General features: G+C 33.8%; 4 protein-coding genes across 8 annotated transcripts; 2 read left to right on the top strand and 2 right to left on the bottom strand.

Moving 5' to 3' along the window:
- The first annotated feature begins 240 nt into the window (after window positions 1–240).
- On the top strand, window positions 241–1,862 carry LOC103855836 (fibrillin-5, chloroplastic). The gene is made up of 5 exons (XM_009132878.3): window positions 241–685; window positions 812–1,050; window positions 1,139–1,237; window positions 1,314–1,432; window positions 1,516–1,862. Exons 1-5 carry the CDS (start codon window positions 409–411, stop codon window positions 1,592–1,594), a joined length of 813 nt encoding a protein of 270 aa, XP_009131126.1. The 5' UTR covers window positions 241–408; the 3' UTR covers window positions 1,595–1,862.
- Window positions 1,863–2,740: 878 nt separating this feature from the next.
- Window positions 2,741–5,094, bottom strand: LOC103855835 (actin-7). Its single transcript, XM_009132876.3, has 5 exons — window positions 4,910–5,094; window positions 4,372–4,437; window positions 3,900–4,293; window positions 3,208–3,821; window positions 2,741–3,118 (listed from the first exon to the last, which is right to left on the bottom strand). Exons 2-5 carry the CDS (start codon window positions 4,429–4,431, stop codon window positions 3,053–3,055), a joined length of 1,134 nt encoding a protein of 377 aa, XP_009131124.2. The 5' UTR covers window positions 4,432–4,437; window positions 4,910–5,094; the 3' UTR covers window positions 2,741–3,052.
- Window positions 5,095–8,339: 3,245 nt separating this feature from the next.
- On the bottom strand, window positions 8,340–16,091 carry LOC103855833 (protein IDA-LIKE 3-like). Of its 5 annotated transcripts, XM_033286925.1 has the most exons (4): window positions 14,989–16,091; window positions 13,656–13,779; window positions 13,512–13,583; window positions 9,157–12,308 (listed from the first exon to the last, which is right to left on the bottom strand). In XM_033286925.1, the coding sequence occupies exons 1-4, from the start codon at window positions 15,041–15,043 to the stop codon at window positions 12,260–12,262; spliced, it is 300 nt and encodes a 99-aa protein (XP_033142816.1). In that variant the 5' UTR covers window positions 15,044–16,091; the 3' UTR covers window positions 9,157–12,259. The 5 variants fall into 5 exon arrangements, with proteins under 5 accessions (XP_033142813.1, XP_033142815.1, XP_033142814.1 ...); XM_033286922.1 differs by having other exon boundaries at window positions 8,340–10,842; window positions 12,041–12,112; window positions 12,185–16,091; XM_033286924.1 differs by having other exon boundaries at window positions 8,340–12,308; window positions 13,656–16,091.
- Window positions 16,092–16,344: 253 nt separating this feature from the next.
- Window positions 16,345–18,420, top strand: LOC103855831 (50S ribosomal protein L17). Its single transcript, XM_009132874.3, has 6 exons — window positions 16,345–16,495; window positions 16,579–16,633; window positions 16,841–16,891; window positions 17,798–17,889; window positions 17,970–18,047; window positions 18,131–18,420. Exons 1-6 carry the CDS (start codon window positions 16,440–16,442, stop codon window positions 18,276–18,278), a joined length of 480 nt encoding a protein of 159 aa, XP_009131122.1. The 5' UTR covers window positions 16,345–16,439; the 3' UTR covers window positions 18,279–18,420.
- The last annotated feature ends 395 nt before the right edge of the window (window positions 18,421–18,815 follow it).

Genomic DNA, 18,815 nt, shown 5'->3' with positions numbered 1-18,815 from the left:
TAACAAATAGAGCAAACATCATGGAATTCATAATTAATTTAGTGTCAATTAATATATATATAGTATGGGAAAGTAAAAATATATCTAATTATTATTCAATGAAAAAAAATGTTGGACAAAGTATTAAGTTATTTTTTTAAGCTCAATAAAACAAGTCTTATATCCACCAAAAAATTAAATCACTAATTTTTTTTTTTTTTGTTAAGTTAAATCACTAATTTAGTTTTATACTATTGTATAGTGTATGGTGGTGGTGGTAGATAGATTGGATGCTAAAAGATTAGATAATGAACCAAAGCTGTCGATTCTCCTCCCCATAAAATTCACTCTCCTCAAATCATCTCTTGAACCCTTCCTTCTTCTTCTCAAGTTTCATTCGGTTCGCTGCCGACGGAGTGACATCTGGCAATGTCGAGTAAGCTTATCCAGCCACCGCCAATGGCAGCTTCACGAGAAGCAATCTCAAGAAGAACAGGAAACGCGAAGATGTTGCTCCCTTTCATCAATCTAAATGGCAAAACGCTGAGTTTTAGCGACAACCCATTTCGTCTCCGGCCCATGTGCATCGGCAAAGTCACAGAACAGAGCTCTGCTTCCTCCCCAAACGAACAACAAGTTGAAGAAGAAGAAGAAGAAGATATTACAGTTTCCCAGATTAAAGAAGAACTCTACGAAGCTCTCCAAGGTGAGTTTAGATTCAATCATTTCAAAAAATAATCTTTACTTTCTCCGGTTTGAATTATTAGCTGGTGCAAAAGATTAGAATTTGATTTCAATGTTATCAATGGACAATATTTTTGGAATGATAAAGGGATCAATAGAGGAGTTTTCGGAGTTAAATCGGATAAAAAAGCAGAGATCGAGGGTCTGGTGAAGCTATTAGAGTGTCGGAATCCGACGCCGGAGCCGACCGGAGAGTTAGACAAGATCGGAGGTTGCTGGAAACTCATTTACAGTACAATCACCGTACTGGGTTCTAAACGAACTAAGTTGGGTCTTCGAGACTTCGTCTCTCTCGGAGATCTTCTTCAAGAGATCGACATTGCTCAGGTAATAATTAATCAAAAAGCGGATTCAGACAGCTTTTCCTGGTAATGATGACGTTTTAATTTAAATTTTTTTTATTTTATTAACCAAGGGCAAAACGGTCCATGTATTGAAATTCGATGTCCGTGGACTGAATCTACACGACGGCGAGTTTAGAATCGTCGCCAATTTCAAGATCATTTCTAAAACGGTATGTTACAATTTGGCGTTTTGGCGTTTTTCGGGTTTAGATTGCGTTTTGATGGATTTGCGTTTCTGTGTTGTAGAGTGTTGAGATTACTTATGAAAGCTCAACGATCATGCCAGATCAGTTGATGAACATTTTCAAGAAGAATATGAATCTTCTGCTGGGAATCTTTAACCCTGAGGGACTATTTGAGATCTCGTATCCTTTTTAATGAAGATATAAAACGTAATCACATTAATAATTTTATTTATTTTGATTCCTTGATTCCGAGAATTTGGCAGATATTTAGACGAAGATTTACAAGTAGGGAGAGATGGGAAAGGGAATGTATTTGTATTGGAGAAATCAGAGGAATCCTAAAGTCTTTATACAAGAATGTCTACTTCGTTTTTTCCAAACTCATTTCCATTAGAAGTAATTGCTTGTTTCTCAAGAAAGAAATTCAAAGTTTTTATGGTTATGTTCTGTTGGGTACCATGGAGACATATACATCTCTTTCATACTACTATTTAGGGTAGGTAGATCGCTTTGGCTCTTTTTAGTGATTTTTGTCTTGAGAAAATTTGTAACGATGTATCGACATAATTGATAGCTCAATAACACTATACAAGTAATTGGATTAGTTTTATTCAAAATGGTTATAGATTAACTTTTTGCAAACATTTACTTAGCAGACACACTTTTCCCATGTCGTAAAGGCTGTAACCATTTTTCCCTCTTGCATAAGAACTAACAATAAGGAATGATGGTAGCGACTAACGACGTATTGTGTTCAGTTCAAATTTATCTCCTTGTTACTGGTTTCAGTTGGGCTTAGACTTAAAACAGTATTGGACAATCTTACTTCTTATTTTAACAATTTTCAAACATAGGTTGTTTTGGCCCAAAGCTAATTGTTGAAGAAAACATTAGATTCTTTGGAAGATTCGTTAGGGAAGTACAAAAGTGTATTGTCAAAAAGAAAAAAAAGTACAAACGTGTACAGTTAAGTAATGTATAACAACAATGAATAAGAAAAAAAGAGATAAAGTCGGTGATTCACTGATTCTGTCCGGCGGCAACTACACATTTTAGTGTGTGGTGGATCTTTTTTCAAAGTATTCCTAAAGTATTTGGGTGATTTAGTTAGACCGACCATTTGATGTCTTTCCAACGGTAGGGACAAACGGACAAGAAATTAACTCGGTGGGAAGATAACACAGATTGTGAAGAAATAATATATAGGGGATTTCCTTCTACCTACGGAAATAAAATTAAAAATGAACGCTAGTCTTCGAACTTATAATTTGAATTTGAAAGTTACTATTTTGACTGACTGTTCTACCTCTATAAAAAGAAAACTAGGCGTTTATTGAATTTTTTATCCGTTACTATCCACTTTGAAGCTGGTTTGATAAAACTGCTGCAATTGAATGTTACCAATGAAACAAACAACTATACATAAACAACCGCATTGCTTGCAAGTCTGCAACCTGATACTTGGATATGATTATCGCATAAATGAAAAATAGTTTAAAACGGCGAAAAATAAACAATGATCAGGACTTCAACAATATTTATAAGAAAAAAAAAACCAAAAAAATGAAGCAACGACCAAAACATAATATAATATTTTTTGCTCAAGGACAAAAAAACAGCATCACAAGAATCCTAAAGAGAAATAAAAGACACAGATAGAACTAAAGTACACAGAGACTCTTGACACATCCAGAAGGTTCCAAAGAACCACATAACAACATATAGTTCCAATTCCCATATCAGCTAGGGAAAGAGACTTGTAAACAGACTCACCACACCACGAAGAAGGGAGCAGAGCCCTTAGAAGCACTTCCTGTGAACAATGGATGGACCTGACTCATCGTACTCTCCCTTTGAAATCCACATCTGATTTACACAAACAAGTAAAACCAAATTCAATATTTTTCACTCTTTCAATGTTGTAATAAAGAATCAGAAACCCTTTTTCTTTTTACCTGTTGGAAAGTGCTGAGGGATGCAAGGATAGATCCTCCAATCCAGACACTGTATTTCCTCTCAGGAGGAGCCACCACCTTGATCTTCATGCTGCTAGGTGCAAGCGCCGTGATCTCTTTGCTCATACGGTCAGCGATTCCTGGGAACATGGTTGAGCCACCACTGAGGACGATGTTTCCATACAGATCCTTCCTGATATCGACATCACACTTCATGATGGAGTTGTACGTCGTTTCGTGGATTCCAGGGGCTTCCATTCCGATGAGCGACGGCTGGAACAGCACTTCAGGGCAACGGAACCTTTCAGCTCCGATGGTGATGACTTGTCCATCAGGTAGCTCGTAGTTCTTCTCCACTGACGAGCTGCTCTTAGCTGTGTCCAGCTCTTGCTCGTAGTCAAGAGCGACGTAAGCTAGCTTCTCTTTGATGTCACGGACGATTTCTCGCTCGGCGGTTGTGGTGAACATGTAACCTCTCTCGGTGAGAATCTTCATTAGAGAATCCGTGAGATCACGACCAGCGAGGTCGAGACGGAGGATAGCGTGAGGAAGAGCGTAACCCTCGTAGATTGGCACAGTGTGAGACACACCATCACCAGAGTCGAGCACAATACCTACAAAAGAATCCAAAAACGAAAACTTTAAGCAAATACAAGTAAAGAAACAGAACGTTATTCAGATTGATCACTAACCGGTAGTACGCCCACTAGCGTAGAGGGAAAGAACAGCCTGGATAGCAACATACATGGCAGGGACATTGAACGTCTCGAACATGATCTGAGTCATCTTCTCCCTGTTGGCTTTAGGGTTAAGAGGCGCCTCAGTGAGAAGAACCGGGTGCTCTTCAGGTGCAACACGAAGCTCGTTGTAGAATGTGTGATGCCAGATCTTCTCCATGTCATCCCAGTTGCTCACAATACCATGCTCGATAGGATACTTCAAAGTCAAAATACCTCTTTTAGACTGAGCTTCATCACCAACGTAAGCGTCTTTCTGACCCATCCCAACCATAACACCAGTGTGCCTGGGACGTCCAACAATACTTGGGAACACAGCCCTGGGAGCATCATCACCAGCAAAACCAGCCTGTTCACATATAAAATAATGGTCAGAGGTTGAATCTCCAAACTTGAGCTGAATAAAAAACAAATCTTTTTAACTCACCTTCACCATTCCAGTTCCATTGTCACAGACAAGTGGTTGAATTTCTTCACCCTCGGCCATCTTTTACTGTAAAATGAAACCAAGGCAATCAGATAAGTGAAATAGTGAATGCTGTCATATGAGCGTAATTCGTTTTTTTTCTTCTAACACTGAACACATGAGCAAGAATCAGATAACATCTTTGTTAAGCTAAGCTGTACATATTCACGATTGATTGATCAAAATCAGTCATGGAGAGTCTACAGATCTCAGAGATTCAACTAAAGTATAAACCGACGATTCAATTAAAGAACAATCTCATTTCAACTTAACTGAGCTGAAAAAACGAAATTAAACGGCGATAGATCGAGCCAAGCTATAAGAATCATCGAGATCTATAGATCTAAGGCCTAGGACACTAAGGAGATCAAACGATTCGTTCAGATCGATCTAACCAATCGATTAGCAGGATGAAACGCAACGCATGCTTGACAGATCTAGCGAATCAGTACTATGAGGAGATCGAGCGATGAGTGAAAATAAACGGATCTAGACTCACCTTATCGAAGAAGAAGAAGATGATAACTGAGAGAGAGGACGGTTCGTGAAGAAGCAGCGGCCAGTTAGCTACGAAGGGAGCGTGAAAGGAGTATTTATATCAGCGAATATATAGGTAGGTGTATCTTCACTCTTTTTTCCTTTTTTTTTTTTTTTTTCTGAAAATGCTATGGTGACCTGGTTTGACACTTGTTTTACCTCACGGACGCTTGTTTTTGCCGTTGGATTGTCTAAGGGTTTATCTCAACCGTTGATTTTGGATTCGCTTCAGTTAAATTAGACCGCGAGCCGTGACTGATCGTTGCGGCTCGGCTCGGGTTTGTGGTTCGGACAGCGTTCAAACGCTAGAATTAAATATTTGACGGCGACTGCTGTTGGAACAGACGAAAGTTGACGGAGAAATTTTAGTCCATTTTTAATACTACTCAATTTCTCATGGTTCAGATTTTTTTTTTTTTATATATTTGATCTCTCTTAATGTACGGTTTTCTCGTGGTTCAAATTTTTAAAAATATGATCTCTTAATGTTTTTTTTTTTAAAGAAATTTATATGTTCTAGATCGTTTGATCAGTGTAGTCTCACAATGTGTTCTGTCCATTGATGCTATTTGGTGTATGTCCAAAATTAATTAGTTCAATATTTCAAATGTTAATCACCTTTCGGAATGGCTAAATTTATGAAAACTTAATATTTGTAAATATAAAGTTTCATATACCACGTTGGAAGCATGTGCTAGTTCATACGCTTTGCCAAATAATAGTTGGAAAGTGGTCTCGCTTGGTTGGCAGCTTAAATAATCATAGATAGTTATATAAATTTTATAATTTACTAGTCACGTCTAATTTCCTAGCATTTTTGTCAAATAACGTTGCAGATATAATTGCAAAACCTAATGTAAAAAGAGAGTAACAAAAGTAGTAAATTCAAAGCCGACATCATTTGTAGTTGTATTCAAAGAAAAGATAAGTTGAGCGTCCACTCTTCTCATTTTCACTTTACTGTGATTGCATATGTTGAGCTACATCTTATCGTGAATAGAGATGATAATGTCACTGGGTTCGTCAAATCAAACGGCCCAAATATAGTTTTTTTTTTTTTGAAAATTGGCTTAGGCCGAATATAGTTCACTGAAAGAAGATCAGTAATATATTTGAGGTCCAATATTAGCCATTTTTAGCCCAAATAGAAACCTTATGATCCAATGACCCAACTATCCTCACGAGTTGTCACGTTCACTGACTCGTAACAGTTTACCAGATGATTAAAGCTTTTTTGAAACATGTTTTGTGTTAACAGTAGGTTAAAAGCTTTATCATTCTTCCATCATGTCAAAAGACTTGTGGACTCTTCAGAGAATTCGCGTTTAATCAGAAAAAAGAAAAACACATATTTTGTGTGATTGCGGTACCGTTCTTTTGTGAACTTTTTAGCTAACTGTAATTGTATCTTTATCCGTGGAGGTTGTCAGAGTTTGACGGTGATTATCAGAAGTTGCGTATTTTCACATGATTGATGCGGTAGATAATAGATTTTAACTTGGGAATAGTGTTATCATAAATGTCATGTACGTATAAATTTCATATTACATGTTTGTGAATATTCGATTTGTTTTCGAGTACTATATGGTAGATACCGTTAATTTTTCTAACCAGGTAAATCTTGGATCAAATAAAAACCCGACCATTTTCAAACCAAACATCAAAACATATATTTCTCTGAAAGAGACATCAGGCTTGTTCTTTTCACGGCAGCAGACGCTGCGTCAGCGTCTCAAAATTAACACATCAAAATCACGAAAATATATGGTGGAGAACAAATAACTTGCCGCTGCGATTACTTTTTGCAAATGCCGCCGGTGTTTTCCGTGACGCTGGGTAAAACAGCGACAGCTAAACGAGAGCTGCGTCTGATTTTAATGGTGGAAAGTACGGCTGCCTGCGGTGTTCTCCACATATTTGGGCAAAAGTCAGTTATAATTTTGGTCCTTCTGCGCTGCGTCTGCGGCGGTGAAAAGAACAAGCCTATCAAAACATATATGTAATATATCTGATGCTTTTTGTGAACATTACTATACCTGATATTTCTTATAGTGTATAACATATATTTACAATATGTATGAATCATATACGATCAATAATGTTCAATCATTAACCAAAATATTGAGTTTTTGGAACGAGTATGTTTGTCGATGCGTGCATATGGATATGTTCTAGATTTATAGGTTGTATATTACATTATAACATTAATATATGTGATTCGAAATAATCGAGACCCTATACAGGCGGGGCACACCGCACGTGTACGTGCACGTGGACATGAGTACACACGAATGCATGGACACATCACATGCCGCATATCCATGATCCATCGTAATATACACTCTACTACTCTAGTCTCTAGCGTTTGTCACATCGTTTAAGCCAATTTATATTTTATTCATTCCCACACGGATGCTTTGACTAATACAGCATTGGAGGTCACCACCGAATCACAGTAATTAAACTAAACCCATTGCAATAAGACGTCCAATACAAAACAAGAATTATAAGCCATGTACCAGTAAGTACTATAATCAGGGTTGAGTATGTGAAAGAAAACAAGACCGATTTTAACTAATCTATAGCTTATGGCTGATTAAATTTTTATTGAAATTGTGAGTTCTAGTCTCAATCAGAATGCTAATTCGAATCGGCGTGCAGGAACATACGACTCATACAGTGGAAGTTTTAGTTGTATAAGGTGTGAGGTATTGTAACGTAGCTGGGGTTTAATAACCGAGACAATAAATTAATTAGAGTCAAAGGACCCTGTTGTTCATGAAAATGAAAAGTATATATCATATCACATGGGAGTCCAATAAAGTTATTCAAAGTTTGAATGAGAAACAATTGAATATAATTGATTGATTCTTAAAACTATGCAGAAAATGCACTACTAACCCCAATGACAATTCACTAACCCCAAAAAAACGTTCAAAGAACATCTGGAATTCTTAGGAGATGTCAAATCAACTCCGTTGCTACATCGCATTCACGACTACTCAATGACATTATTCACTACAACTGAACAAAAGGATAGATCGAAAATAATCAATTATATGTATATTTCAATATTAATCACACGCTTTAGTTAACGACGCTTTCGTTATAACATATACTTTTAGCAACTGGCCATTATTTCACGCACGAACACACATTATTAGTACTTGAATGATTATTTTATTTCGATATATATCATTCAAAGTATATATATGCTATAACCAAAACGTGTGATTAAGATTGGACTTATACAATTTAAATTCCAAGTATTGGAGCTATATAATCGTATACAAACGTCAAACATGTCAGTGATTGTACGTAGCCTGTGTTGATTTGGATTTGGGACTTATTATATCTTAATAACTGTATACGAGCCGTATGAGAAACTTAAGCATGGGCGGAACATTCCTTGTCAGAAAATCAAAAAGAACAATGATTGTTGTACTACAAAAAGACCCTTATGTCTCCTCTTTACAGTTACGTACATGCACTATCTCAATGGATCTAGCAAGTTCCAATACTATAATTTGAAAATAAATCGAACTAAAATCCTATTTACATCTGTTTAAACCAATATTAAACCACAAAACAAAGAGAGAAAAAGGAGGTTGATTAATCAAATCTTTTGAGCTTCAAGGAGAAGATCGAGTCGTAGTAGTACTAGCTAAACCGATGTCGTTATGTTTTCTTGAAGGACCAGAGGCTGGAACCGGAAACTGACGTGGCATGGACCCCAAGAACTGTACACTTTTGTGATTTTGTACTTGATGATCGTGATGATGATGATGAGGTGGTGAAACTTCGTTGGTTTGTTTCGGTGGTGATCTCGTGAACATGTTCGTGGTTCTTGCTCCATTGCAGCAACCCAAAAAGAAAAGAAGAACAACGAGAATAATGATTGTTTTCGCGAGTTGATTGGTTCTTGATCTGCAGTTTCGAGAAGACATTTGATGGATCAAAGATTGGAGTCGAGTAGAGAAAATGAAAACGAGAGCGAGCGAGAGAGAGAGAGAGGGAAAAGATTTTGTTCGAAGGGTTTTTGAGTGGAAATATTTAATATTTAAAAGAGCTTTTTCTTTTGTTGATGGGTGATGGAATGAAAAAGAGGAGGTTGTGAATTGTTGACAGCAAGATTTATGGGCACATCAAGAGAGAGAGGGAGAGAGATAGAATGTGACTGAAAGATGTTGACATATGGTTCTATTTGTATGCTGTTTATTTGCTTATGGTTCTATTCGTATGTTTGGTTTTTGAGTAGACCCTATACAACTTAAAACCATTAATCATGGATTTAGTAACCTAAACAGTCTATTAGGTTTAGGGATGTTGCAATAGGATGGTGGATCGGGAATAATATAGTATATATCTTATGAAGTCGTGTACAAGTATTATTATAGTTTTTTTACCAAAAAAAGTAGTATTACAGTTGGTTCTGCATTTGGGAAGACTACTACTGAAGATCAAGCAGATTAATTTAGAATTCTTTATATGACCCACGATAAATTTCAAAAAGAATAGATGAAGACTTCTTTACAGCTGTCTTTAATTAGGTTCACGAGCAAGTGTGACATATTTCTTAGATTTCTAATTTTATTTGAAAGAACAAATATTATACTTTTTCATTTCTTTGTCGTTATTTTATTATTGACGATGACTAAATATTAGCATCTGCGAAAAATGAAAAAGAAAGAGGGGGAAAAAGAGAGAAGAAAATGATATCAAAGATAATTAGAGATGGGCAAAGCCTTTTCACTTCATGTTATGTCAAATAAATTATATTCATTTGCTTTACTCCGATATTGTCTACAAACGATCTCTTTCAATCAGTTGAGCTAGCCACACATTTGCCTAGGATATTTAGATTATAAGTTCGAGTTAAAACATAACTTGAGAATAACTCGATACAACAACTATACCACAAAGACACGGACCAACCAATTGCCACAAAATATCATCCACTGTTTATGTTCCTCAGTGTAATCAACGTATAAATCTCGCAGGTTTTACTAAACCATGCAGACCCTCTTTGGGGCATACATATTTAAGTGGATCGAACAAATACTGCCGACAAGATGTTACAAGAATAGAAGGAAACTTAAATTAGAACGCAACAACACTAGTTATGTCAGAAGAAGAACAAATAAAACCTAAAGCTAGCTTGTCCAAGTTCCTTTAGCATTAGTGTAGAACTGTAGAAAGAAACAAAGCCCTCCCTGACATTTTAAAATTTTAAAATAATAAATAAAGGACAGAGACTAATCTATGTATTATTGGTTATAAAATTAGTGATAGAGTAATTACAATTTTTTCGTATAATTTTTATCTGATTTCATAATGAAATTCTAAATTCCTTTTTATGATATTGGTTAACAAGATTACCATTTAAAGCAAAATAAGCATCTATATAACTAATTGGATTGTTTAAACTAAATAAAAAATATTTATGTACAAAGCTATTGGTTATAAGATTTTACTAGATTTAGAAAATTTAAATTAAATTAAGATTATGTTATTGGGCCTAAAATTTTTATTAAAAATCAGTCAAAATGGTAACGGATCCTTGAAAGAAACAAAAATGATATGTATTTATTTTGTTACTTTTTTATTTTTATTTTGTTATTTTTTGCTTGTTTTTTTCCTTTTTTGTAAAATGTAATGGATATTTGAAAGAAATAAAAATACTTACAAGATATGAAGTTATGATAAGGCTGAAATTGACTCTCCAAGATAAACAAAGCAAAAAGAGAACAACTAAAAGTTCATTTTCTCACATTGAAACAACTTTGTTGTTGTAGCAGGAGATCCCAACCCAATTGCTTCCACAAGGGTCTACTCCTTTCCAATTCTCAGGGAACCTTGTCCACTGAGCTTTTATGGCTTGCAATGCGGCGGAATCTGCGGAAGAAACGGAAAATCAGTTTCGAGGAGGAGTGAGTTTGCAGCAACAACACTATCAAAAGAACAAATTGTGTTCCATTCATCTTTAACAAATAATGGGAAAAGAAGGTAAAAGTGAAGTACACAAACTTATCTCTCTCTCTCTTTTGTTGAATTACTAAGAACACAAACTTCTCTCTATTTTTACCTCTAAAATAAAGAAACTCTATAATAAAGATGAGTTTTACTCCAATGTAGAGAAAAAAATAACAATATCTATTTTAGGCAAAAATATAGATGGGTTAGTATTATTTTGCCTCTAAATGCTATTATAGATGTAGAAATAGAGATTGTTTGGAAATGCTTTTATGAAAACACTTTAATTCTTTTGCAGAGACATGTGATGTTTACCATTTTTGTTTTAGAATTACATTCTAATTTTATTGTTTTTGCTTTTGATCTTTTCATTAAATGAGACTTCTTAACAATGTTAAAGTCGACATCATCATTTCGAAGATTCTTTAAGTCAACTAGTGTTTCGAATTTTAAAAAATTAAGGACAAACTAATTTCATGATCAGATATAGAGACAAGTAAATGAAACATTGGCTTGATTCCCAATATTTTTTTAGAGATTTGTTACATAGATAAAATATTCAAATTATGAAAAAAATGTATAAAAAATGTTTATGGCCCCTTAAATTTCAGATCGGCCATGACTAATCTATGTAATGTTGGTTATAAATCAGTGACAGAGTAGTTACAACATTTTCGTAGAATTTTTATCTAATTTCAGAATAAAACTCATAATTCATTTTCTCTGTTCTTTTGGAGAGCTTTGCCAAATAAGATTTATTTATTCTATACTCCATCTCAATGATTTTGTCATGATATTGGTTAACAAGATTTACCAATTAAACCAAAATTAACACCTATATATCTAATTGGATTGTTCAAACTAATAAAAAAATATTTATTGACAAAACTATTGGTTATAAACTTATAAGATTTAATTAGACATTGAAATTAAATTAAAATTGTGTTATTGGGCCCAAATGTTTTTAAAAAATTAGTCAAAATGGTAATGGATCCTTGAAAGAAACAAAAATGATATGTTTTTTATTTTGTTATTTTTTGCTTTTTATTTTATTATCTTTTTCTTGTTTCTTCCTTTTTATAAAATGTAATGGATCCTTGAAAGAAACAAAAACACTTACAAGATATGAAGTTCTTATAAGGTTGAAATTGACTCTCTAAGCTTTCCTTCCACATTGAGATTCCCTAATGATCTACACCAAACTTACAACTTAGAAAAGAGAAACAAACCAAAAAGAGAACAAACTAAAAGTTCATTTTCTCACATTGAAACAATTTTGTTGTTGTAGCAGGAGATCCCAACCCAATTGCTTCCACAAGGGTCTACTCCTTTCCAATTCTCAGGGAACCTTGTCCACTGAGCTTTCATGGCTTGCAATGCGGCGGAATCTGCGGAAGAAACGGAAAATCAGTTTCAAGGAGGAGTGAGCTTGCAGCAACAACACTATCAAAAGAACAAATTGTGTTCCATTCATCTTTAACAAACAATGAGAAAAGAAGGTAAAAGTGAAGAACACAAACTTATCTCTCTCTCTCTCTCTTTTGTTGAATTACTAAGAACACAAACTTCTCTCTATTTTTACCTCTAAAATAGAAAAACTCTATAATAAAGATGAGTTTTACTCCAATGTTGAGAAAAAAATAACAATATCTATTTTAGGCAAAAATATAGATGAGTTAGAGTTATTTTGCCTCTAAATGCTATTAAAGATGTAGAAATAGAGGTGGTTTGGAAATGCTCTTATGAAAACACTTTAATTCTTTTGCAGAGACATGTGATGTTTACCATTTTTGTTTTAGAATTATATTCTAATTTTATTGTTTTTGCTTTTGATCTTTTCATTAAATGAGACTTCTTAACAATGTTAAAGTCGACATCATCATTTCGAAGATTCTTTAAGTCAACTAGTGTTTTGAATTTTAAAAAATTAAGGACAAACTGATTTCATGATCATATATAGAGACAAGTAAATGAAACATTGGCTTGAATCTCAATATTTTTGTAGAGATTTGTTACATAGATAAAATATTCAAATTATGAAAAAAATGTATAAAAAATGTTTATGGCCCCTTAAATTTCAGATTGCCCATGACTAATCTATGTATTGTTGGTTATAAATCAGTGACAGAGTAGTTACAACATTTTCGTAGAATTTTTATATAATTTCAGAATAAAACTCATAATTCTTTTTTCTCTGTACTTTTGGAGAGCTTTGCCAAATAATATTTATTTATTCTATACTTCCTCTCAATGATTTTGTCACGATATTGGTTAACAAGGTTTACCAATTAAACCAAAATTAACTCCTATATATCTAATTTGATTGTTCAAACTAATAAAAAAATATTTATTGACAAAACTATTGGTTATAAACTTATAAGATTTTATTAGACTTTGAAATTAAATTAAAATTGTGTTACTGGGCCCAAATGTTTTTAAAAAATTAGTCAAAATGGTAATGAATCCTTGAACGAAACAAAAATGATATGTTTTTTATTTTGTTATTTTTTGCTTTTTATTTTATTATTTTTTTCTTGTTTCTTCCTATTTGTAAAATGTAATGGATCTTTGAAAGAAACAAAAACACTTACAAGATATGAAGTTCTGATAAGGTTGAAATTGACTCTCTAAGCTTTCCTTCCACATTGAGATTCCCTAATGATCTACACCAAACTTACAACTTAGAAAAGAGAAACAAACCAAAAAGAGAACAAACTAAAAGTTCATTTTCTCACAGTGAAACAACTTTGTTGTTGTAGCAGGAGATCCCAACCCAATTGCTTCCACAAGGGTCTACTCCTTTCCAATTCTCAGGGAACCTTGTCCACTGAGCTTTCATGGCTTGCAATGCGGCGGAATCTGCGGAAGAAACGGAAAATCAGTTTCAAGGAGGAGTGAGCTTGCAGCAACAACACTATCAAAAGAACAAATTGTGTTCCATTCATCTTTAACAAACAATGAGAAAAGAAGGTAAAAGTGAAGAACACAAACTTATCTCTCTCTCTCTCTCTTTTGTTGAATTACTAAGAACACAAACTTCTCTCTATTTTTACCTCTAAAATAGAGAAATTCTATAATAAAGATGAGTTTTACTCCAATGTAGAGGAAAAAATAACAATATCTATTTTAGGCAAAAATATAGATGGATTAGAGTTATTTTGGCTCTAAATGCTATTATAGATGTAGAAATAGAGGTGGTTTGGAAATGTTCTTATGCTAACACTTTAATTCTTTTGTAGAGTCATGTGATGTTTACCATTTTTGTTTTAGAATTACATTCTAATTTTATTGTTTTTGCTTTTGATCTTTTCATTAAATGGGACTTCTTAACAATGTTAAAGTCGACATCATCATTTCGAAGATTCTTTAAGTCAACTAGTGTTTTGAATTTTAAAAAATTAAGGACAAACTAATTTCATGATCAGATATAGAGACAAGTAAATGAAACATTGGCTTGAATCCCAATATTTTTTTAGAGATTTGTTACATAGATAAAATATTCAAATTATGAAAAAATGTATAAAAAATGTTTATGGCCCCTTAAATTTCAGATCGGCCATGACTAATCTATGTATTGTTGGTTATAAATCAGTGACAGAGTAGTTACAACATTTTCGTAGAATTTTTATCTAATTTCAGAATAAAACTCATAATTCTTTTTCTTTGTACTTTTGGAGAGCTTTGCCAAATAATATTTATTTATTCTATACTCCCTCTCAATGATTTTGTCACGATATTGGTTAACAAGATTTACCAATTAAACCAAAATTAACACCTATATATCTAATTTGATTGTTCAAACTAATAAAAAAATATTTATTGACAAAACTATTGGTTATAAACTTATAAGATTTTATTAGACATTGAAATTAAATTAAAATTGTGTTATTGGGCCCAAATGTTTTTAAAAAATTAGTCAAAATGGTAATGAATCCTTGAAAGAAACAAAAATGATATGTTTTTTTATTTTGTTATTTTTTGCGTTTTGCTTTTTATTTTATTATTTTTTTCTTGTTTCGTCCTTTTTGTAAAATGTAATGGATCCTTGAAAGAAACAAAAACACTTACAAGATATGAAGTTCTGATAAGGTTGAAATTGACTCTCTAAGCTTTCATTCCACATTGAGATTCCCTAATGATCTACACCAAACTTACAACTTAGAAAAGAGAAACAAACCAAAAAGAGAACAAACTAAAAGTTCATTTTCTCACATTGAAACAACTTTGTTGTTGTAGCAGGAGATCCCAACCCAATTGCTTCCACAAGGGTCTACTCCTTTCCAATTCTCAGAGAACCTTGTCCACTAAGCTTTCATGGCTTGCAATGCGGCGGAATCTGCGGAGGAAACGGAAAATCAGTTTCAAGGAGGAGTGAGCTTGCAGCAACAACACTATCAAAAGAACAAATCTTGTTCCATTTATCTTTAACAAACAATGAGAAAATAAGGTAAAAATGAAGAACACAAACTTATCTCTCTTTCTTTTGTTGAATTACTAAGAACACAAACTTCTATATCTATTTTTACCTCTAAAATAGATAAACTCTATAATAAAGATGAGTTTTACTCCAATGTATAGGAAAAAAGTAACAATTGCTATTTTAAACAAAAATATTGATGGATTGGAGTTATTTTGCCTCTAAAATGCTATTATAGATGTAGAAATAGAGGTGGGTTGGAAAAGATCTTATGAGAATACTTTAATTCTTTTGCAGAGACATGTGATGTTTACCATTTTTGTTTTAGAATTACATTCTAATTTTATTGTTTTTGCTTTTGCTCTTTTCATTAAATGAAACTTCTTAACAATGTTAAAGTCGACATCATTTCGAAGATTCATTAAGTCAACTAGTGTTTCCAATTTTAAAAAATTAAGGACAAACTAATTTCATGATCAGATATAGAGACAAGTAAATGAAACATTGGTTTGAATCCCAATATTTTTTTAGAGATTTGTTACATAGATAAAATATTCAAAGTATGAAAAAAATGTATAAAAAATGTTTATGGCCCCTTAAATTTCAGATTGGCCATGACTAATCTATGTATTGTTGGTTATAAATCACTGACAGAGTAGTTAAAACATTTTCGTAGAATTTTTATCTAATTTTAGAATAAAACTCATAATTTTTTTTCTCTGTACTTTTGGAGAGCTTTGCCAAATAAGATTTATTTATTCTATCCTCCCTCTCAATGAATTTGTCATGATATTGGTTAACAAGATTTTCAAATTAAACCAAAATTAACACCTATATATCTAATTGGATTGTTCAGACTAAATAAAAAAATATTTATTGACAAAACTATTGGTTATAAACTTATAAGATTTTATTAGACTTGGAAATTAAATTAAAATTGTGTTATTGGGCCCAAATGTTTTTTTTTTAATCAGTCAAAATGGTATGTGTATCCTTACTGGCACAAAGCCCAGCCCAATACTAAATAAGACAGAACACATTTTACCGTATAACCTCTCCTCCTTAGGGTTCTGTCTCTCCGATCACTTCTCCGACTGCAGAAATGACCAACTTCAGGAAGCTTGGCCGGCATGCGGGTCACCGTATCTCCATGCTCAGGTACACATCTCTCCTCTGTCTTTTCCTTAATGTAAAAAGCTTTCTCCTTTGATGTGTTGGTTACTTTTCACTATTGTAATCAGGACTCTGGTATCTCAATTGGTCAAGCACGAGCGTATAGAGACCACCGTCACCAAGGTATTGATTAGAGTTTATAGAATCGACGAATCTTCCTATACCTGTAGTAACTCAATTTCATCAGATTGTTTGTTGTGTCTGTATTGGTGAAAAAGGAGACTCCTTTCTATCACATTTTGATGGTTGAATCTGCTTTTTTTATTCACTATGAAAATTGTCTCTAGTGATTAGTGATCACTGCTAAAGAGACGTTGTTTGTGTTTGCAGGCTAAAGAGGTGCGTCGTCTTGCTGATAACATGATTCAACTCGGTAAAGAGGTATGTTGGTTTATTGATTCTCTGTGCCATTTTGTTTTAGATAATATCATATAGGGGTGGGCGTTCTGGTACCCGTTCGGGTTCGGATCGGGTATTTCGGATTTTCGGGTATTTCGGTATAGAGGTCTAGAACCCGTTCGGGTATTTCTGTACTTCGGGTCGGGTTCGGGTATTTTTAGTTCGGATTCGGTTATTTCGGATCGGGTTCGGATATTTAGATTTTGAAAAAAAAAATTAAAATTTTCATTTCTCAAGTTTATTGTATTTAAAAATATAACTTTTAGTTAACTAATTTTTTATTTTTAATAGATTGAATGGTTAATAGATTTGGACATAACATTTTAAAACTAAAAAAGCACTAATTTAGTTATTTTTTTAATTTTGGATATAACTTTTTGTTAATTTTTGAAATAAAAAACTTGACATGCATTTTAAGTGAGTAGCAAATCATTTTTCCGTAATTGTATGTATATCATATGAACTTAAATTATGTGTAGTATCAATATAAATATTTTATATAAAATGAGAGATATAAACTAGAAACATAAGGTTAATTATACATATGTTCGGTTATATTCGGATATCCATTCGGGTTCGGGTATCCAATCTCTCCTTATTCAATACCCGTTCGGGTATTTTGCTACTTCGGTTCGGATTTCGGTTCGGTTTTTTCGGATCGGGTTCGGGTGCCACTTCAGATATCGGGTAAAGTGCCCACCCCTAATATCATATAGACTATATTCCAGTGAAGTATCTGCTTGGTTGAAAATGTAACTTTGGTGTTATATACTGTTTTAAAATATATAGATTTTACTTTCATTTAAGTATTTTAGAGTGTGTGTTCTTGCGACTGAAGTGTATAGTATTCGATAACTACATCTTGCTGACAAAACTTCATCTTATCAGGGCTCGCTTGATTCAGCAAGGCGAGCAGCTGGTTTTGTAAGGGGAGATGATGTCCTTCACAAGATTTTTACTGAATTGGCATACCGATACAAGTGAAATTTTCTTCAACTCTTGTGCTAACTGTTATTGCCTAAGCGCTTGCTTCATTGGGATAAATACCATTCTGTTACAGAGATAGAGATGGTGGATACACAAGATTGTTACGTACTCGCATTCGAGTTGGTGATGCTGCTCCTATGGCGTATATCGAGTATAACTAGTTTCTTCTTTATCATTTCTTCTGTTATATTTGAGATAACTGGTGAACTAAGTGGGTCATATACTTGTGGGCAGGTTTATTGACAGAGAGAACGAGCTTAGGCAATCGAATCCAGCAACACCTCAACCACCACAACGAGTACCCTTGGACCCATGGGATAAATCACGCCTCATGAAGCAAGTTGCTCCACCTAAGGAGGAGAAAATCTCCATCATCCATTAGTTGCCATAATATGTTTTAACGGAAGTAATAAAGTTACTTTGTTGTTGGTTCTGAACATTAAAAGTGAGTCTTGAAAGCAATAACAGGTCTTCTGAGGCTTTTTTTTTAGCTTATCTTAAATGTTAGTAAAACTTTATCTTTTCTCTTGCTTCTACAAGATCAGGTTTGAGTTTGTGACCACTCATCTCTTAGTGTGTGGCCCTATGATCTACCAATACAGTAGAATTATGTGCCTAATGCATGGGGCCCCTACCCACTTAAATGTAGGTGAACCAATTAAAAGAATACTGAGAGCATGATCACTACTGAAAACTCAAATTGGTTATACAACTGAAAGCTACTCTTCTTTGGTAATGTTTTTTTTTTTTTACTTTCCCTTCACTAGTTTCTGCAACCTCCAGCATCCTCCTGGCTTTTACTGCCAACTCTCAAAACATTGAAATGATGGTGATGATGATGTCTACTTCGTTGAAAACTTTTTGGTATTTCGTTTGCTTACAGCAACAAACTCTGCTTTAACGTCAAGCAAACGGCATC

The sequence above is a fragment of the Brassica rapa genome, chromosome A03, assembly GCF_000309985.2.
Source record: "Brassica rapa cultivar Chiifu-401-42 chromosome A03, CAAS_Brap_v3.01, whole genome shotgun sequence".
Taxonomy (NCBI): domain Eukaryota; kingdom Viridiplantae; phylum Streptophyta; class Magnoliopsida; order Brassicales; family Brassicaceae; genus Brassica; species Brassica rapa.
Note: the sequence above shows the minus strand (reverse complement) of the source record. Positions and strands in the feature narration are given on the sequence as shown.

What these genes read in the sequence shown, in the direction of transcription:
- LOC103855836 (XM_009132878.3), top strand. Translation starts at nt 409, where the DNA reads ATGTCGAGTAAGCTTATCCAGCCACCGCCAATGGCAGCTTCACGAGAA. An exon ending in ACTCTACGAAGCTCTCCAAG is followed by an intron (nt 686 to 811) that starts GTGAGTTTAGAT and finishes GGAATGATAAAG; the next exon opens with GGATCAATAGAGGAGTTTTC. An exon ending in AAGAGATCGACATTGCTCAG is followed by an intron (nt 1,051 to 1,138) that starts GTAATAATTAAT and finishes TTATTAACCAAG; the next exon opens with GGCAAAACGGTCCATGTATT.
- LOC103855835 (XM_009132876.3), bottom strand. Translation starts at nt 4,431, where the DNA reads ATGGCCGAGGGTGAAGAAATTCAACCACTTGTCTGTGACAATGGAACT. An exon ending in ATGGAACTGGAATGGTGAAG is followed by an intron (nt 4,294 to 4,371) that starts GTGAGTTAAAAA and finishes ATATGTGAACAG; the next exon opens with GCTGGTTTTGCTGGTGATGA. An exon ending in CCCTCAGCACTTTCCAACAG is followed by an intron (nt 3,119 to 3,207) that starts GTAAAAAGAAAA and finishes TGTGTAAATCAG; the next exon opens with ATGTGGATTTCAAAGGGAGA.
- LOC103855833 (XM_033286921.1), bottom strand. Translation starts at nt 8,894, where the DNA reads ATGTCTTCTCGAAACTGCAGATCAAGAACCAATCAACTCGCGAAAACA.
- LOC103855831 (XM_009132874.3), top strand. Translation starts at nt 16,440, where the DNA reads ATGACCAACTTCAGGAAGCTTGGCCGGCATGCGGGTCACCGTATCTCC. An exon ending in CACCGTATCTCCATGCTCAG is followed by an intron (nt 16,496 to 16,578) that starts GTACACATCTCT and finishes TATTGTAATCAG; the next exon opens with GACTCTGGTATCTCAATTGG. An exon ending in GAATTGGCATACCGATACAA is followed by an intron (nt 17,890 to 17,969) that starts GTGAAATTTTCT and finishes ATTCTGTTACAG; the next exon opens with AGATAGAGATGGTGGATACA.